The sequence below is a fragment of the Cygnus olor genome, chromosome 10 (genome assembly GCF_009769625.2).
Source record: "Cygnus olor isolate bCygOlo1 chromosome 10, bCygOlo1.pri.v2, whole genome shotgun sequence".
Classification (NCBI taxonomy): domain Eukaryota; kingdom Metazoa; phylum Chordata; class Aves; order Anseriformes; family Anatidae; genus Cygnus; species Cygnus olor.
Window position 1 is genome coordinate 12,323,949 of NC_049178.1, and position 21,426 is coordinate 12,345,374.

General features: G+C 46.5%; 1 protein-coding gene across 1 annotated transcript in view; it reads right to left on the bottom strand.

Moving 5' to 3' along the window:
* Positions 1–21,426, bottom strand: part of GRIP2 (glutamate receptor interacting protein 2) — a 103,441-nt gene that overhangs the window by 56,546 nt on the left and 25,469 nt on the right. Inside the window, 1 exon segment of the mRNA XM_040568428.1 lies at positions 1,791–1,871. Coding sequence (XP_040424362.1) covers positions 1,791–1,871 — 81 coding nt within the window.

Below are 21,426 nucleotides of genomic sequence, written 5' to 3' on the forward strand. Positions count from 1 at the left end.
AGAGACCAAGAGCTCTGCTGACTTGGCGGAAGGCAGCTCCGTGTTAATCCACACGACGGCACTCGCACTCTGCTCAGAGGACGACTAGCCCCGGGACAAATGAGATGACTTTCATCCCTTGCCAGAGCCTCCTCTAAGAAGCTTTTGTAGAATTTGTCTACAACATGATCCATCCACCTCCGCTCTCTCTGGGTACTGAAAATCCTCCCAGTTTTACAGGAGAAAACCAGCCTCCCTCACACAGGGCAACCTTCTCCAAAGCCATGCAGGAGGAGGCGGTGATGGGCACTGGCAGCAAGTGGACAAAAGCAGTGCCATGGCTGTGGAACAAAACCCACGCTGCAAATGACCCATGAGATCATTCACACAGCAAGCCCCACAAGGCTTAAAGGAGGTGCTGTGCTTCGAGAGGGAACATTTGAAACCTCCTGCATGCTATGATTTCCAGAGCAAGGCAGGTTGTCTTAACACACTGACACAGCAGATCTGTGCTCGTGCAGGGCTTCCCTTCTCTGTCCTCTTCCACGGGGAGAAAACGTGTCGTTTGGCACCACAATGCCTCATCATTAGCACATTGCTCCTTGTGTAATGCCATCGTGACTCGAGAAATTGCACCTCACCACGTCCTGCCATGCACTACCTGTTTTGTGAAGTGCTTCCAAGAACAACCCGTGCACTTGATTAACACGAGTGAAGAACCTCTTTGCAATCTAGCACCAGTCTGGAAGGCATTCAGGCACTGCTGGGTCCCTATTTAACGTGGTAACGGCAGCTTGTTGCAAAACATAATGCATAAGGTCCATAATGCTCCTGCTCTTTAAGCTCAAACAGCTTTGACCCCTTGCCAACTCAGTAACTTAGTTCTCCACTCACCAGCCCAGGATCCCAGGGGTTGCCAGAAACTTTGTGGGGGCTCCCCACCATGCTGGAAGGAACGCCATCCGGCACTATCCTGCAAATTTCCTCTCAGCTACAGACGTGACTGATCAACACAGATGGTGCCGCGAGGGGAGATTATTAGCTCTTCAATGGGGTTTAATTTTGATCCTTGAAAAGTGTTTAAAATGAGAACTCCCAGAGTGCAATTACCCATTGTTGTGGGTTCAAGGAGAAACCACTGCTCTGGAAAAAGGCAGGTTCCTGAGATCAATCTATCAAGGTGAACAATAAGGGACATCAGCCAAAGCCTCCATAAATCTACTGCTGCTATCAGAGACACACACAAGATGTGAAAGTGAGCTGGTTAAGCTGGATCTGGTCCTTCAAGACATGGCCTTTAAGTGCCATATGGGAGTAATCTTGGATTTCTTCTATTGGCAATTACGCCTAGAGTTTGATGTTCAAATGACAAAAGGGCCCTGCTCCCTCCCCAGGCTCTGCAACACACAAAACCAAATCTGGGTTATTAATGGTCAGAAGACAAAATCAAGCCCCGTGCTTTATTAGGAAGGAGATGAGCTGCCAGACTCCCCCTGCCCTGCAAGCCTGATGTGGCAGCACTTCTTCCCTCTCTCCTTTGCCATTATTTTCCTCTTTGCAGGTGTCAGCTGAGGGCCGGAACCGATCCTCCCCCAGCTCGCTGTGACCACCATTAATGGCTCCACACTGGACCAACAGTTGCACCAGGACCATACCGCTCACTGAGACTGGCTACTGCCATCCATTTCTGCCCTCCAGCAAAAGCCTTGCTGTTAGATACACCAAAATGGGGGGGTTACTCTTTTGGGGTAAAGCCAGGTAAAGCGTAATGCATGCCCCAAAGTGTTGGAGGAGTGGGTCCCCTCCTTTACCTGGGATGCTTTGCCTCCTGGAGACCAGGGCTGCATCCATCCCACCGGAGTCCTTGCTCCCCTTCGAGTAAGGGCCATCATCTGAGGACAGAGCAAACACAGAAACTGAAATTAGTGTCAAAAGCAACAAACAACAGCAAAACCACAGCATTTCAAAAAGTTTGTCCTTGTTGACACTGGAATTAGGATCAGGACCCCATCACAGACTGTGGGTGAGAAAAATCACTGCCAGCCCCGGCTTCTCGCTGCGTCACAGGGGCTATCCAGCCTTTTAGGGATGGAGGGAAAGAAACAAGACAGCAGTGGTGCAATAACATTATCTGATTTATTCCTCTGGGAGCTAATCCATTAGGAGAGAACGAAATTTCCTTGCTCCTGTAATTATGTGGAACAGCTGAGGACAGAGAGAGCCGTGGCATTAGTCTCACAAGTTTTAAGCCTGTCATTATGCTTGTGAAGAAACTTATGGTCTCTGGAAATGGAGTTATACATCTGGACACTAACAGGGCACTAAATCACTATACTTGAACGAAATTGCCTATTCTTATAGATCCCATTATTTCAAAGTCACATTTTCCTGCTGCTGTTCCAGCCTCTGTACAGTACAGAGAGCACCTTCTCTTAAGAGACTTTAAAAAAAAAAAGAAGGAGGAGAAAATAGTGTGGAGGAGAAAATATGCAACTGTGTGGCATAATTTGAAATTTAAATGTAAAGTATTTAAATATCTCTGTATTCTCCTATTGGAAGACACCTATATTGCAGAGAGGGTATCTGCAGAGAAGAGAGCATGTTTCCACACATTTAATTGGCATATATCTAAAATGTCTGTTTTTCTGGCATTTCCTAAAAAGCTGGGGCTTTGTCAAGCAATAATTTCCAGTAACTATGCAGTATCAAATAACTCCCGTTCTCAGTGCCCGCATTCCTGGATTGCCCTTCCCAATTCTCCAGTTGCCGTGAAGGTTTAGAAGTTGTCCATGACAGCTTAAATACAGATTACCGAAAAACCCAGCCACATGCTCCTGTCCACAGCCCTCCAGTAACTCGTATTTCAGTTACAGAGGAGTTTTTGTCTCGCTGTGTACAAGGGGAATAACAGCTTCTGTTCAGTGGTCTGTCCACAGAGCAAGCAAAACTGACGTTCAGTTTGCTGGCAGCCCACTTTCCCCACAAACAGAAAAATGATGGTGTAAACTGAATCATGTGGGTTACGTTTAAACACCAAGAGATGGAGTTTACTCAAGGGCTTGAGCATTTTTAAAAGACAAAATGAAACATGTTTCCATATAAGGTAGTTTCCAAAAAGGCAAAACACACATATATATTTCAATTTTAATTCTTGACGCCCCAGCTGAAGTAACTTCACAAGTTGACAAAACTCAGTGAAATGTTTTGGCTGACCCAAACCTGTACTTTTAAGCATAAAAAGCTTAAGCTGAAAAATAAGCACCCGTCGGTTTTTCAACCCAAGTTTAGCAGCCCACAGAGGGATAACATGGATGTTCAGACCTTAGATTTTTCTCCCGTGTCAGTTTGAAGGCTTTTCCACCACCATTAAACTGAAGATTTCTAATAAAGCAAGAATTAGCACTTGGCACTAGACCATCAGCAAGCAGTGCCAAGTCCAAAGAACATTGAACCTTGGTACCCAAGGTTCCAGGGCCTCTGCAAAACAGGGGAAGAACAAGGCTCTGCCTTTCGAAAGGAGGATAAAACAACACTGCCCTGACCATGAAGATCTCTCAGCATGACTCAATGCTGACAGCAAAATCAGCAGCTATGGCTTGGCTATTACAGCAAGCACCGAGTCAAGGCACAGACTTCATATGGGTGCTGGTACAGCCTGGCATCAACGCTAGGAGCAGAAAGCCTGAAAATTAAATTTGCATTGTAATGGCAATGGCCTTTCGGGTGATGTGGAAGTCAGGGACAAGGTTAATCTGGGCTTAATGACTCTGGAAAGTTTAATTTACTCATGGCAGTTGGCTCTAGCATGCGAGTTTTTAAAAACAAAGCAAACCCAACTGCCATCTCCTCTTCTGTAGGTGTTCAGTAACAATAAAGATTCAGAGCTTTTACTCTTTACCTTTGTTGGCCATGTTCATCTTAATTTCTATCTCCAGCAGGTTTTCCTAATGTCCTGCCTTACCCTCTCTGTCATCCCATGCCTTGCACAACTGCAGAGTCAGAAAACCGGGATGGTTTGGGAGTACAGGGCAGACGTCCCCCAGAGGAGCACCAGGACACCGATCCCACTGCTGCCTGCCGACACCGCTCAGCCCAGCGGCTGTAACCTCCCTTCACCTCTCTCCCAAATGCAGGAGCATGTTAGAGGAGGAACCTCGAAACGGCAGCTCAGGATACCCAGCACGAGGTAAAATACCCTGCAAAATACCCTGGGACCCTCACCTTCCATGCGAGAGCGCTGCCCCGGGTAGAACACCCAAGGGAGCATCACTCTGCCACCGACTGGAACCCAGCACTCCCGAGGAGCCACGCAAGATGGTTCGGAGCCAGCTCCATAATCTGCTGGCAGAGGAAAGCAGTCAACCATCTGCTTCGCATAAACACACCGCCCTGGACTAGACAGCCACCGGCACTCCTCTGCGCTTCACTTCCCCATCGCAACCCCAATCCCTGTCGATACGAAACCCCGTTTTGCTGTCCCCCTCCCGGCCCCAGCAGCTGCTGGCAGGCAGACGTGGCTGCCATTTCAGCAAGCCAGCAGCTCGCCCGTGTGCCATCCGCTGCCCCTGGCAGCCCAGAGCTGGGACCCACGCTGCCGGCAATTCGCACTGAGCCCCCCACGTCCTCGGCCACCGGCTGGGCTGGCAAATAGTTAGCACCACAGCTCCCCTTCCTCTATCGCTTCTCCCTTCCAAATGCAGTTGATTATGCTAAAAATGTTTGTGTTTTTTTCACTCATTATCTGGCTAAAATGTTTGAAGAGGAGAGGAAGCTGCCACATGCCACCTGCCGAAGTGCGAATTGGCATTTGCTCGCATTAGCATCCCCGCTGCGCGGCTCTTTGTTCATTTGCAGCCCATTTCCTGCTCTGCCACTCAAGCTGGTATTAATGGGGACACTTTGGGGGGGATTACTTTGGGTTTTAAAATAAGGAATTCCTGCTCTTTTTGCTCTCTCCCTCTCATTTCCCCTGCCTAGCACAGCACCGACTCGGAGGGAAAGCAGCAGGCTCTCTGCTCAGCCGGCCCAAAGGCAGCGCCAACCAAAGCACTGAAAATTCATGAATCTCTCCAATCCCTAAAATCAGAAAATAATGTATTTTTTTTTAAGCCTCTGCAGATTCTTTTTACAAGCAATCCGTGCTGGAGCCATTAGAGGTGTATTTTTCAAGCTTCTTCTCACCCACCAAGCAGGCCAAGTTTTTTCCAAAGAAAATATTCTGTAATTAGTGTTTTCAAGCAGCGGTGTTGATGCCAGCCCTAGACCTTTCAGAAAAGCTCACCAAGTACATAAGACTCTCAATAAAACTGAGCGCACGATGCTTTCCATACATTGATGCCATAGGAGTCTGTCAATACAGGAAAGTTCCCCTAAATTCTTTTTCTACACACAGCCCTGAGCTTTCCTTCCCCGCAGCAAGTGTTGTAGAGTTGTAACGTACCTCATACAGTGCCAAAAAAAAAAAAAAAGAGGAGATAATCCCACCTCGTTCCCTCAAAACCAAACTTGACAGGTGAAGAAGAGAAGGAAAAACATCCCCTGGCTTTAGCTGAAGTTGCAGCTTTTCCTAGTTAAATTCCCAGTGAGATGTGAGCACAGGCACGAGGATCCTCTGTCATCAGCTAGGTCTTAAGCCAACCTCTGCAAAAAAAATAAGCTTTCTCGGAAAGAGCACTGATTTAGGAGTTCATTATCCCTGCCTGTGGGGGGAAAAAGGAAGGGTTTTTCATTTAGAAGAGTTATTAGTCTGTGTTATTAACACAGATCACTTCTTAATGAATATCGTCACTGGCTAAACAAGGCTCTGGGACAATTAGGCTTCCTGTCTGCAACTTGTTCAGATTCCTCGATCGTTTGAAGACAGTTCCCGCAGAGAAAGTGCATTAATCTTGTAGGAAGACCAAGAGGTAAAACCTCCCATTTGTTTAATGGAAAAAAGACAGTTGGAGACAGTTATTTCACCATAAGGTAATTGCACTCCTTGTTTAGAGAAATGAACACTAAAACAGCATTCAGAACCAAATGCTATTCATGCCAACGCAAGCCACTATTTTTTGCTAGAATAAAAGCCCAGGGCTGGAAGCAGGAACCCAAACAACCAAAACTAAGTGGGATTTGATCCATTTTGAGGAGTTATTTCTGCAAGTCAGAGGAGAAATTCACCTGCAGTCAGATAAGGAGCAGTGAGGGGCACGTGAGAGTGGGTCAGGTAGCTGCAGGGGGTCAGCCTCCTGCTGCAGCCTCCTGGCAGCTGCTCTCTAAGACACGGGATTTTAAAGTTATCTGAGTGCCTGAAGATGTAGACGTGCTTGAAAACCAGATTAGAATCATCTATCCATACCTTTAGGCACCTTTGGGTTTGGTTTTAAGGCTCTACGCAACCAAAGCTCCAGCACATCCCTTTTGGGGGACGTTGGGTTATTTCAACATCGCCGTGCAGGTGGGGATGGCTGCGTTTGGTCTGTGTCAGAGCAGCACGGCAGTGGCTGCCCGTCTCCCAAGTGTTTAGCCTTTACCACAAGAGACAAGCAGACAGAGAGAGGCAAGGGCATGAAAACAAAAAGCCCATTTTCAATGCTGTTACAAATAGGTTGCATGAAGCTAGTTAATTACAGAGTCCAACGCAGCCCAAGAGCTCCCACCATGCCTCTGCTTCAGCCAAGAGTCTGATTCCACAACAGATCCCACCCTCCTTGGAGGGTGGCTGGGATTTTCTTCTGCTCAATTAAGTCCAAAACTCCTTAGGCCCTTGGAAAAGTCGTACACGAGTTCACATAAACAGAACCCAAACAAATGTTAGAAAAAAAAAAAAAGGAAAAGAAAAAGAAAAAAAAAAAAAAAAAAACCTGCAAGGGATCTCCAGACTGCATTTCCTAGAATACTGCAAAAGTTGAACTAGAGTTCATGCTTCTGCCCTACATAAAACCAGCCCAAGCATCCAGCAACAAATATTCTCAATCCTTAGGCGAGGCAGCCCATGCTCCTGCAGTGTGCTTAAAAACAAGAAGAAAGAAGTCACTAAAGCTTTGGGATTCCGCAGCACAAATTCATTTTGATGACAATGACTGTTGTGCTGACTGCTTCCAAAAGACAAATAATAAATAAACGTAGCCTTTTAAAAGACACACTATTTTCTTCCCCTTTATTCTCCAGGATTTGGGAGTACACCAGCTGAAAAACCCAGTGCCCACCACAGCTCTCATTTTCACCTCCACCACAGAGCATCTGAAACACAGCTCTCCCCCGGGAGCTGCTCAAACCCAGGCTGGGGTTTGAAATGCTTCTTCCCTTCTCTGCACCAGGCAGATTACCCAAGAAGTCTCCCCTGATCGGTGAACTCAGACTGAAATAGACTGAGCTATATTGGGAGCAGCCCCTCCCTAATTTCATAAATCTACGTACCACCGCACCTGTGGCACAAATGGCAGGGGCTGCCTGTTGCTAAGAATTGCCTCGTAATTTTCCCTTCAGTGGCAATAAAGCCCCTTACAGCACGCATTCATGAGTTATGCGGAAGACAAATGAGGGCTTGGGGAAACGTTTCCTCTTTGACTTTTCTTACCACAAATTATCTGAGAGCACAGCCAAAGAGGACGGTAGCACCATATACAATACCCGTGCTTGCTGGAACAAAGTCCTCGCCCCAAATACGACAACTGACCTTCCTCCCATTTTCCCAGCTACTTCTGGTGGGGAAAAAAATAACAATGTCCCAAGAGTGTCACCAAAAGGCTACCAGTACCTGTGCCAGCTCCACTGCAATGACGCTTTGCTCCCTTCCCTGGGGTGGGAGCGTGCCCGCAAGCAGAGGCTGCTGTGGCATCTCCTCCTCCCACTTGTACAGCCTTTGCTCTTGCCATCAGAGCCAGGAGAACCTGCCCAAACTTTGAGGTTATTCCAGGAGGAAGCTGTAAGTCTGAATTCCCCCTCCCTGATACACACAGCACGAATTCCATCTCCCCACGCCCTCTGCGTCTCCCCTTCTTTTCTTCTGAAGGCTGCATTCAGTTATCTACCAGCCCTTCTAAGGCACGTCTAATTTCATAACCACCTGCTGCTTTATTCTCAGGAAACGGATCTGTAAAAGATACAATAGCCTATTGTTCAACAGAAACTCCGTGCTTTGTTCCTCTGTGTTTTTTTCTTTTTAATAAGAAACCAAAATTACTTTTAAAGGAACAATTTGTTTCAAGCAACCATTTTCAAGCAGAAATGATGTAGATAATTATTTGCATAGCAGTAGCCGTTATGAGACCAAGCTACGGGCCACAACATGCCTCTGCTACCAAGCAGGTTGGCTTCCAGGAGATATCAGAGCATGCTTCTTCCCCCTTGCAAGCCCTCAACATGCTCCTAACTCTGGTGGAAGAAGACTCCTGTGTCTCACAGAGAAGTGAGAACAGAATTTTAACATTTAGTCAATCAGGAGATCTAATTTGTGTGTGTGTGCACAAAGCCCATTTCAGCTGGCTCTGCAGTGAAGCCAGGCTTTGGAAAGATTTAATTCAACTTTCACAGGATATCAGATACCTCCCAAGGGCTGATCCAAGCCCCATCCGATAAGAACGAATGCTGGACCCAGCTTGCAATGCCAAGATGAAGCACTCCTCCTGCTTTCTTTAAATACACAGCATTCCATAAAAAAGCATAAAAAGGGAAGAAATGAGAAAGACGTGATTTAAGAACCTGCAGCCAACCTGCCATTACAGTCTTGTTTTCATATAGCAGAGACATTGCTACAGTGCATTGTCTGCCACCCGTTAGTGCTTTGGAAGCCATCTCAGAGCAACTTCATCGAATCAGCGTATCTGAAGGAGGGTGCAATAGAGGACCTGGAAGCAGCTGGTAATTTCCACTCGAGCTATACTGAAAGAAAGAGGAAAATACTTGAAAAATTGACCAGAAAATTTTTGTTAAACACATGTCCTTTTTCTTTTTATTTCTTTCTTTTTTTTTCTTGATATTCTATGAAAATTAACTTTGCAGGCTGTCTGTCCCTCCATCCATCTACTGTCCTTTTGCACCTTTGGAAGCCAGTGGCCAATATCCTTCAACATGTGGGGAGGGAGAGCAGCCTGAAAGAGGATTATAGTCCTGTAACTTTCATTACAACAGTGTTTTGAGTAGAAAAGTCCCAAAAAAGCAAAGCAAAGAGAGCTGCTGTGTAAATAGCTCTAGACCAGCCTCACCACCCACCTTCTTTTACGTGGTAAGGATAAGAATAAGGGATATTGGGTGCAGAACTGTTGAAAATTAGGGTTCATTTGTTCCTCTGCTCACAGAGGAGATTATATTGTTGTTCTGAAGTAGCCTGGGGTTTCTTTTCTTTCTCTAATTTAAAAATATCAAGGACAACTCTTTCCCCATTCTGGTGAGGATATGCTTCGTGCATTATTCAGGTTTACTAACAGCTCCTTGAGGACCACATAGGCTGGGTCCTTAGCAGAAACAGCTTTCCCCATACAAAACCAAAACATCTTCACCTTCATCCATCTCTTCCAAAACATCCTCAAAAAAGTCCATATGAAAAAGGGCCCTTTCAAAAAAGGTCCCTTTTCACCCAGAGAGCCCTCTTCACTTCCATTTTCTTAAGCACTCCCCAGCAAGATTTGCATTTCTAATGTAAAAGAACTGAAATAGAGGAAGGGAGAGAGAGACTTCCCAAAATCCCTCTCACCCTCCCAGGCAATTTTAAAGACAGCTTCATCACTTTATGTTTATGAACGAGGTGCTGGCAGGGGAAACTACGCACCTTCTTACCCCCTTGCAGGTCCCATCCACGCGTGCGTGCACATAATATGTGCAATAATTTTGTGCACGAGGGACAAGAATAGTGCAGAAACCAACTCAATGAGATTATTATTTCTCAATGGTTCCACTGCCTGAAATGATATTATTAAAGTTACATTTTCCAGTCAATTTTGCAATTTCTTTTGTTAAGCACTATAGACTGTACTGGGGAGAGCCCAACAATAAGCTAGGAAGATGAAATATTGCTGATCTCCTGATTGTGTTATCTGAAGAAACTACCTTTCAAAAGTAAAAAATTAAAGAGGAATAAGATACATTTTCAGACTGATCTTTTGTGAAAGTTATCCAAGTGAGCAATTGTAATAGGGTGAGAAATGACCAATAAAGTCTGAAGCCGTTCCCAAGGAAGAATGCCTCTCTAGACACAACTGGGTTTATTAATCTAGGCAGCAGGCAGCAGTAAATCCTAGCTGGCAAGGGAATACAATTCTCTCCATTAACTCCAAGCAAGCTTCCAAACTTTTTCTTGAATATGGAGATGGATAAGAAACGCAGCCGGCTGAATCCAGACCCTGGGGACTTCCCTTCTTTCAAGCAACAAATACCCTACTAAATGACTGTGGAGTGAAATCAAATAAAAAAGACAGCTCTATTGTGGCTTTTCAAGCAGACGAAATTAAATACTGTCAGTTTATTAGACCATACCACCCAAATAATTGGTGCCATCTAAACCTAGCGGCCACTACTGCCTGCTTGTTTAAAAGCCCTGGAGTTAGTCAAAAAGCAAAACCAGGCTTTGTTTTAATGAAAAACATCACACAGCTGCTTTCACTGCACAGGGTTTGGCACTAAGCTGCCTCCCAGCAGGAAAAGTTTGTCTAAAGGCACACGCAGGCAGGTAAGCTTTTCTTTTGAATACATCAATAGTTAAAATTTATAAATGTCCATAGGCAAAATGTTTTGTTTTCTGAGCAACAAAGACCTCTTCCTAAGGAAGAAAACCAAACCAACCAACCCTAAAACCTGGTCAGTCCAGATCTGGCTTACCTAACATCGGGAGTGCATGCAGGGAGGTGTAGGGAGGATATGGGGAGGCAGGATCCAGGTGCCACCAGCAGCGCTGAGCACAAAGCACCCTCGTGTCACGGCCCTGTTGTGAATATGTGGCGCAAGTCAACAGCATGGGAAGAGCAGGACGGGGGAGTCAGGAGTTCCACCTTTTGAAATGGAGATCAACTTGCTGCAGTGATGGCGATAAGAAATTCTTTGACCTGTTTTGCTTTTACAAGCTCCGTTTTGGTCCCTGTGATCTCTGCATTAAAAGCGGTACCTGTTGTCTTCCATCCTCCGAGGTCTCACCAAAGAACTGTCAAATCAAGAGGTTAACTTCCTGGTGGAAAGAAACTGCTTCTGGCTCATGAAGAAGCCTCATCCTGATTTGCACAAGAGAAGCATGCCCCAAAGTCTCCCAGGAAGGGAGGGAGGGAGCTTCAGGACCACAAAGTAGTGCTGCACTGAAGAGAAGAGGGAAAGGCAATCTGACCCCTGAGCCCAAGCATGGGGTAAGAGCACCTAAGTCCTTAATGGAGAGATAGAAGAGCCAGAAATTGGGAAGGAAAGCTGTAGAAATTCAGCCCAGATGCGGGAATGTGTGTGTGTGTCCTCCCTTTCCACCCCATGGAAAGAATTAACCTGCTGGACATTGTGTTACTGAGCATCTTACAACGGATGGGAAGCTTTCTATAAATCATTCGGCACCCCTCTGACAAGGGATTTGGAGCATGATTCACAGTAGTTGGGCTAAGCTCTTTGACCTGTACAATGCAGGAGCTGAGACTGGACTGTGAATGGCTCATTTGGACTGAAAAAAAAATGGTCTTAAAAAAAGAAAATAGAAGATGGCCATTTGGGCTGAGACTAGCTGAAAAGAGAAAACACAGTTCACTAAAAGGTCATTTTCATCCACAACTTTTATCCGTGATTCTGGCCAGCTCAGATCTTGAGATCCCATCCCCACCTGAAGAAGGAGGATACATCAGTGTTTCTCAAGCAGAGCCAAAAATCAGTGTGCGCCCTGGTTCCCTGTGCTACCTTTCCCTGCTCAGAGAGGAAAACCAGAATACCCCTCCCCAACAGATACACAGATGAGAAGGAAAGAGACAGCGTGAGCTTTGAAATAAAAAATGCCACTGGATATCCCTGAGCTTGTAAATTAGTCAGCTGAGACAAGAGCATTTTCCTCTGGGCTTTGCTACAGCTGGGTAACCTCTCCCAGTTTGGCAGGGATGTGGCCAATAGAAAATTCCTTGTAGCAGGCAGTAGACAGGGCAGAGGAAAACCCACAGGATTCTGAAGAGATTCTTAGATAATGATGAGTTGGGGAAAAACCCTTCTTACTAGGGAAAAAGCTCCTTCTGTGCTAAGCTCTGGGAGTAACTTCAGTTGGACATCAGCAGCCCCTGCACCAGCAAGATTTAACAAGGGGTGTGCAAGGGTAGCCCGGCAGGCTGGCTGCGAGGAAGGTCACCCTGCCCCTGTCCAGGCTGCCATCCTCTCTCTGCCCCCGGCTACAAGCCTGCGCTTGTGCAAGGGAAGGACCAGAAGAGGAAATGAAGAACCAGATCTTCGAGGCTTGCTGTGCCAGGTCAAGAGGTGGTGGAGACTGATGCAAGCGCATGCGTGGTTTGAATCAATCTCAGGGACAACAGCGAGCAGAAAACTCATGCAAATCACAAGAAAACAAAACAAAGCAAAACCAAAACAATTAAAAAAAAAACAACAAACAAGCAAATTAGGCAACAGAAGAGATGCACTTCGATGCGGTAACATCTAATAAAAGCTTGAGCAAGGGGTCTAGGGGTGAACTGAGAAAACAGATTTATATAAAACCTAAAGGATGCCATCAGCACTAGCATGAAAAAGTCAAATAACGATGAGAAGCAGGTATCAAAGCTGCCCATGACCTTATTTGCTACTGCCCTGATCTCACCGTCTCAGCAAGGCTATGGCTTCAAAAGGAGCAGCGAAAAATCAGAGCAGTCTGGTGAACCAGGACAACCCTGGTTCTTTTAGAGGACCCCAAAGACAGCCAGTACTGCTGGAAGATTGCATCTTAAGAGAAGACACACAATGCAGTAGGCTGCAAATCAGGTGCTTTATCCTGGATTTGCACTGCATTCTGATGCAAAGTGTTTAAAAACCGGTGGGAGTCAAGAAATCAGAAGCAGCAGGCAGCATTAACTGTTTTAAAGGAAAGATTTCCGGCATCCCGTTTAGACTCGTTTCCAGCTTATCCCTGAAGCTCTGCTAAACCTTACTAAGACTTAAGTCCCGTAAATGTGATTCTCCCCTCAGTGTTTAGCTAAGTAGCAATGTTTCAAAAAAAGTAAATACCAAGTCGTGGGAGTTGGATTATTCATTCATGTGGCAAAAGCCATTATATATGAATATATACAGATGTTCCCACTTCGTGACTGATCTAAACATATGTAGATTTCAGACCCTGACACACAAACCATCCATTATGCAATGGCCCATGTACACGCCTGGGCTGCTTTTATCTTCAGCTGTGTCAGGAGGCTTCACAGGAGCTGTGCGAGAGATGGAAGAAGCTTATAGTTAAAAGACTAAAGGAAGTTTAAGCAAGAGCCTTGCTTAAAATGAAAGGAGGGAAGGAGAAAGCGAGAAATCAAAGAGTCAGGGACTATCAGATTTAGCAGGACAACAAGATGAAATAAGGAAGTTTCAAAGCTCAAAGATATTTGATGTTGGAAATGGTGTGGTCTGACCCCATCAAGCCAGCTGTTAAAAAATTTACCTGAAATACCCATTAAATCTTGCTTCCAGCAAGCCCTGCTCTTGCTTTTGCCCCTCTTCTTGCTCCCCCTGGCTTGCCCTGGCTGACATCCCATCCTCCAAACAGGCGGATGTCCAGAGATCAGCACAGCACCACTGCGATGAAAGCGAGCATCCGCTTAGTATGAAAAATGGACAAGACCCCGCTCCAGCAGAGTTATTAATGCACTCCAGCTGTTTTATGTAGCTGCCTTCATCCAAACGGTTGTCTGCTTTCCAGTTGCTTCACATCGTACGGGTAACACAAAGCAGGGGGAGAACACAGTCTCAGCTATTGCCAGCACAGAAATTCCCAAAAGGCATGGAAAATCCTGGTGGAAATCAGAACACATTGCTGCAAGCTGGGCTCTGCCATCCTCTGAAAGGCTCACAAGAGACGCTCACTCTCGTGAGCACCTTTCTGAGCAAACAGGGACAGCCTCAGGATTTTCACGCTGAAATCCTGCTCTTTGCAGAATCTGAGCTGCACAGTCCTGTGCATTAATTTTCCCTTTGGGTTTTTTTGGATGCTTAAAATCCAAAATTGCCCCAGCCAAAGGGGCTGGAGGAGCACAGATCTGAGAAGATATCAGTAAGACGTATCTGAAAAGGCACAGCTGGAAGTTGTGCAGCTCACGGAGGGTAGGAAGTGGCAAGGAGATCAGGGAAAACGTAGGTGTAGCTAAAAAACCGCAGAGTATCGAGGAGAGAGAAGACTCATGTCAGGAGCACAGCCCATTAAGTGTAATGCTTCACATTATGCTTCCCAAATATGCACTTAATTTTGATTCAACAAGCCACTTGTGCTAATAAAAATTAAAACCAGCAGGTTCTGTCGAGTGTGTAATAGACGTGTGGCAGAGCAGTGTGCTCAGGTGTTCCTAAAATTAACTACAAGTACAAAACCCAACTACTTTCCAAACCCCAGGGAAGCCTGGGGACGCTGCATAAATCACCACCCATCACCAGTGCCAGCACAGCCCCTCACCACAGGGTCAGGCATCTCCCCTTCCCTCTGTGCTGACCTCCGGATGGGGCCTGGATGTCTCCAGGAGCAGATATTGGCAAGTGCTTGCCTCCTGCCACCGCCTGCTGGAACCAAAAGCAGCTGCCCAGCAGTGCAGTAACCATGCCCTGCACAAGGATCAGTGCCAGCGGGTCTGTACTGGTGTAAAACGGGTGCGAGAAGGCTGAGTGGGTGCGCAGGGAGACAAAAGATGGGCTCCGTGAACATTAGGCACAGCAGATCCATTTAATGATTAAACACACACGATTGTTTGCTTACAAAATGCAGTGGCACATAAATCTGCTAGGAGCTAATTGCCTATTATAGCTCATGGAACTGCTCGAGCTGGCTGCTGAATGATAAAGGGACTTTCAGACGGCAGAGAAAGCCACAGCCTGCAAAGAGCTTGGTTCCCCGGCCTCTGCAGGGCGAGCGCTCGTCCCCCTGCCAAGCCGTGGTGGACGGGAGGTCGGGGGCATTGAAGCACAAGGAGTAAGGGGGACTGCTCTGATTTCTTTTTTTGAAGTTGTTATTATTAATAAACAAGCTTCTCTCCCTCGTCCTATGTCTCTTTGCCAGCCTCACCAGCAGCTACCCGGGCCTGGAGCTGGGTGACGTTCACCTCCGCCCAGAGGCAGCAGCGAGGAGTGGGGAAACGCCAGGGAAAAGAGCCACGGGCGGCACAGCGAAGGCAGGCAAGGAAGCAACAGACCATGGGGCAAAACCTGGGTTTGGAGCAAAACCAGATGTGCCTTCTGGCTCAGAGCCCTTCTGCCTTCACCTTGATTTTAAGGTTTACAGGTGACCTTGGTCCAGATCTGTGCGTACCTAAGCAACTCCCCACCAGTTTCCCTGGATTTCAGGCATATCCCTGTGGCTCTGCCCCAGGACCACCACCTCGTCCACTCCTACCCCCACACACGCTTCATCCCCATGCTTGGCTTCGATGCGTGCTGCAGAGGAGTCAGCAGAGGATGGACCTGCAGGGAATCTGCCCTGAGCCCCCCTGCCCTCTGGGTTGCAGGGCCGAGGTACGGCTGCAGCACGAGCAGCACAGCGCGGCGTTTCATGGCAGGAAGGAACACGATCTGTTTACACAGCAGGCTATACGGGAAATGCATTATATTATTAAAAAAATAATCTAGCAAAATGTGTACATTCTTCTTCTGCCAAGAGTTTAATCCTACCCAAACAGCACTGCATTCCGCAAAGAAATTATCCCCTATAAATCACCAGGGCAGGAGCTGGCGACGTCCCTCAGATTTCGGGCTGACCCACCCACTGTGGATGTTACCCCGAACAGATCAGGCATCGCAGGGACAGTTGGAACGGAGGGGATCTCCACTGAGACCCAGTGGCGGAGCAAATTTATTGCTGGGACGGCTCCTCCGAGGCTGGCGGCGTGTCAGAGGGGACCGGACAGAGGTTTGACTCGCACCTTCATCATTTGCACGGTCAGGCGCACGGTTGCCCAAAGACAGAGGAGCAGGTCCAGGACCTAGCTCAGTTATTGGGCTGGGAAGAGCAGCTGACGGGAGCTGTGCCATCACACCTCGCCATGGCGAGAGGTCCCGCAGGGCAGGGGACGGTGCCTGCTGGAGCTGTCGGCTCGCAGAGCATCGAGAGGGCACGGAGGAGGGAGCAGGACCTGGGAGGGAAGAGTTATTTGAGAAATTGAGCAAGTTGGGTCACTCAGGAGCTGGGAACGCCACGGCACGTGACCCCCAAAACGGCAGCAGACGCAGGATCAGGGACCCACCTCCCTCCTTTGGGAAGGAGGAGGGTGCAACGAGGCAGGCTGACACACCAAATCCCATTTGCATCCACACGCCAGGGCAGCAAGGAGCCAGATCTCGCTCTTAATGGCACCAGTTCCTGTCTCCCAGCACAAAAGCATTCCGATTCTTTTTGCACGCCACCTTTGCTCTCCCCAGCATCGCCAGCTCTTAACTTATAGCTTCGTTAGGCTATACCAAGAGAGCGACCATTACATACCGAGATTGGAAGCTGGAGAGTAACTGGGAAGAAAACCACAACTCCTTCCACCTCTCTGACATGATTTCCTGAACTTGCACAGTAAGAAGCAGATCAGTCGAAGTATGACTAAGTGGGATCATCTCATACCCCAGCTATGCTAAACAACTTACAAGGCCATTTTGGGACTGCTATGCGGAGCAGTTTAACAATGATTTAACAAAAAAATATGATATTCCATCCTTTCATGGCTTCCAGGTGTTGGGACCAATTTACTTCACAGTAATTTTCATTTCTGGGCCTTTTTTCCCTCCTCCCCACAAAAACCTGCAGCTGCCAAACGATGCTGGCAACTCCAGCAGCTAGGAAACGAATTTCCCTGTGAAGCAAATTCTTCCAGGATGAATTGAATGAAGGCAGAGCTCATAATTGCACATTACTGAAAACATTTCTGATAAAAAACTGGGGAGATATTTTTATCCCCATCTCCAGTTGAAAATTGCTGGGAAAAGATACTTCTGAAAAGCCATCATCTCCGAGCATGTAATTATCAGATCCTTGAACAAAAACACATGGCCAAAGAAAAAAAAATACTTCCATTGAAATAAAAAATTGGAGACGGCGATTGTTGGGAATGGAAGGAGAGAAAATCGTGTAACATCCTGTGTGCTTCTGCATGTCTCTGAAGTTACCAGACTGATTTGAAAATGCACAGATTAATAAATTTGACAGCTGAGAACATCAAGCTCGGTTAGTAATTTCTCTTGTTACGAACAGAATAATAATACTGTTAAAAACCCCTCAGAAGCAGGCTGGCAGTCAGACTGTCACAGCAGCAGAATTCCCCGACTCCCACGTAAGCACGCTTGTCTCGAACCAGCACCCTGCCACCGCGAGCAGACAGCCGCACAATGACCCGGGGCTCCTGTCCCAGCGAGGCTTAAGACCATGCACACCCTGATGGGATTACTCACATGCTGAAAATTATGCGGTATCCGAACTGACAGCTGAAAAGAGCCTTAAATGTTCTTATGCCTGCTGGCATTCAATCGTCAATTGATGAACATCGCTAAATATTTATTTGTGCTCTACTTTCTCTCCTCCGGTTCTGCAGCAGCACCTCTTTCTGGTTGTTATTACTTCTTTGTTCCTTTTGTTTGCGACACCTACCCACGGTTAAACATCAAACACAGGCACCTTTCTCTCCAACCTGCCCGGTGCCTTCTTCTGATCCTCCACGTAAAACTGCACATCATCTACTTAAGAAAATCATATCACAAGCCATAGACATTGGCATCCACTAGCAAATAGGAATTTTAACAGTCCATTTTCAAAAGAAATCAAATCCTCCATGCCCTGGCACATACGAACACTTCAGCACTGTGGTTATCCTTGGCATATGTGGATTAAATAAGCGTAACAAACATCATAAAGGGTAATGAACCTGGACAGAAAGCCCAAAGCCAGACATAACGCAGCACATGGGGTCGGTCCCTTACTAGGGGTCACTCGAAGCCAGAGCGCACCTCTTCCAGCTGCAATGAGATTTCCTTCAGCAGGTTGGCAGGGAGGTAAGCGTGGACTCCAAGTCAGGGCTGGAGAGAAAAGCTCAAGAGCAGTTGCTGAGCTGACACTAAGGGCTGACATTTTTATTAGATCTGTCTGCCTTTTGCATTAAAAACATCCTTCTGCCTACAAGTGTGCACTAATGAGCTGTGCATGAGTACAATCTCTTAAGAGTGAAACCCCTGTGATCTCCATACACAGAAGGGAGGGAACTGAAAGAAAAAAATAGATAACTCATTTCTACAGGCCAGGAGAAGTTTTAGGACATCACTTTGTCTAGTGTGTTCCACAAAAAGCAATTTGGTGGAATGGCCCATCTCTAGAAAAGAGCAAGAACCCATTTTCACTGCACAGATCAGTTCATTTATATTTAACATAGTTTAAAAAAAAAACTTGAGAGAGCTAGCCACCGAAGTCCTAAAGCCATCAGCAGGTATTCTTAAGCCCCTGAGGAGGATGGGTAAGACATCACAAGACTGCAGAAGAGCAAAATGCAATGCTGAGCTCAAACAAAACAAAACAGAAGTAATATCAGCGTAGGGGGCAAGAGAATGACAAATCCATCCCCTTATCCTCAGTTCCCGGAATTGCCCATCTATGCGTGAGCTGCTAAAAGAGAACGGGGAGGACTAACTGCAAACCCGGATCTACCATAGAGAAGTCAACAAGAAGCCCACGCAACTTCTTTCTGTGGCAGAGCAACGTTTCTGGGTAGACAGAAAAGGCAAGTTGTTATACCTCAAGTTCAGAAATGCTTCTGACACCATTTCATGTGCTATTTTTATAGGCGTGTTTGGGAAGCAGGATACAGATGATTATGAAGTGTATGCAAAACTGATTGGGGAACCACACACTGAGAAAATTCATCAGTTGTGCACAATCAGAAGGGACGGATGTATTAAGTGAAGGTCTGTGGGGGTGCACTCCCACTCTGGTAAGGCTCCAGGTATTCATAAAATGACCTGGATGACTGCCGAGAGATTGCTCTTAGCAAGTTCACTGACAGGCACCAGTCACAAGAGATTGGAAGTAGGCTGGAAAACAAATTTTGAAACCAGAATGATTCATACATGTTTGAGAAAACAAACATACAACTCAACAGAGGTGCATGCAAGTTACCAGACCTGGGCAGGAATAACCAAATGAACAAAGGATGGGGGAAAACATCTAAGTGACAGTTCTGCAGGTGGACTCTTCAGATACTGTGGATCACAAACGAAACAAAATTCCACAGTGCCATGCCATATACCAGAAAAACAAGGACCCAGGTGGTATGCAGAGATGGGTATAGCCTACAAGATCTGTAAAATTCTCTTTTCATTTCACCCAGCCCTGATAAAAAGCCTCAGCTTGAATGCAGTACCCGGACTTTGACACCACTGTTCAAGAAAGATGTGGTCCAGCTGGAGTTCCTTCAGACTGAAGCAGGGCAGTGTGGTCAGACACGCAGAAGACCACAGCCTCTGAGAGTTAGGGAGGAAGGGGTTGTCTACCCTAAGGAGAAGAGAGGAGGGAGCTTTGAGAAGAGTGATGCACAGAGGGAAGGAGTAATCTGTCACCTGTGTTAGGAGAAGAAGCAGCGGCACCACAACTGCAGATAAGGCAGAAAAGAAAATTGCAGAAATGCAGAAAGCCTTTCCTTAGCATTTAGGTCTAGTGAAAGAATTTGAGCTGTCAGATTGTTTCCTGCATGGATCCATTCACACGCAAGGTGGATGGATGATAACATAGGCATGGCTACATAATAGTTCAGTGCAGAGGAAGGGCCCAGACAAACTCAGTGACTTTTCAAACCCTCTGTCCAGTTTTGGCTCAAGGAAATTAAGATCGCTGCGATTCGGCTCCAGACCCCAGGACGTCTGTCTTGGTACGTGCACACCAGCTTCCTTTTCTCGTAATCTTTCATTTTGCTGCCACTGAGGCAAAGCTGACAGGTGATGTAAGCAGCTTGATGAGCAGGAGTTTTATTAAATAGCACTATTGTGATAAATTCTTTAATAAGAAAGATAAAATCTTTCCTCCTAGAAGGTTTATAGATAAAGATTACCCCATCTTATTCTAGTGCCTCACATTAGTTCTCTGTCCCTTTCAGATATTGTTTCTCTGTTTCTCCCCCTGCCTATTTGGGAAGTTGGGAAGATCTAGGGCTATCGCAGAGAAAGCACAGCACTGAACAGGGGAGCTGATTCCCTGAAAATCACCAGGCGGAAGGAGGCAAAGACCTATTAACAAGTCATTTTTCGTGGTCATTCCCACCCTGTAAATTAAGGATGAAGCTTGCTGCTCAGGAAGAAGGCACGGGAAATTCTCACTGCTCTCCTTCCATCTCAATTACACTAAAAGCATAGCTTCTAACAGAAGGGAAAAAAAAACACTGAAGGGAAAAGCACAGAAGAACATACTGATCTACTGTCTTTCTTTCGTTTCCTATACAAACCAGGTTTTAAAATTAAAAAAACACTAAGTCACACCCAAACAGATACAGCTGAAATACAAGGGGTTTCTGAAATTGCCTGTGCTGCAGTCAGTTAACCATTTAACGTGGGCTGGTTTGTGCTGGGATCCTCAGCTGGTCACCTGCAGCAGCAGCAGGAAAAGATTCGGTGAGCTCTGTCACTGCCCACTCCTGCAGTGATCCTGCAGCAAGGACTCATTGAACATGAAGTTTACTAGAGCAAAACGCAGAGCATCTTCCCGGACTTCAGAAAGGCCATAAAGCACTTCGGGGAAGTGATTGCAAGAAGGATTTGATTGCCATGTCTCTGTTGGAAACACACTACTGCAGAGCCACACACAAGCTTACTCTAACCAGAAAAGTCACCCCACCTTTCCACGACCCCTTGCATTTTCTGACTCTTCCCCTCTGAGAGACAGACAAAAGATCTGTGTTACAAAAATGTCCCACCAGAGAACCTTTGAGTGGCTGGTGGAGAGCTAAGAAATCATGAGAACCCCAATAACGGTGGGCCTAGGAAGTCTGGAAGCACTCCTGAACAGTTGGATGCCTCTATCAAAAAATGCATCTGGTTTCTGATCTTGCCCATCACACCTAAAATGCTGAAATAAGTGATATGAAACCAGTCCACTTTATTGCTTCTGTCTCAGCTGATTTCCAGATGAGGAGAGGAGTCTCATGGAAAAGCCAGGAAAAAAAACACAACAGCATTGAGAACCCAGCTGAGTGACCAAGAGAGCCCATTAAGCCTCAGCAAAACCAGCCGCAATGCACAGTAATTGGTCCCCCTCAAAGCTTTTCTCTGTGCACTGAAATTGACTAAGAGAAGGAGGAAGGGCAGACACAAGACAAGGTGGTCACC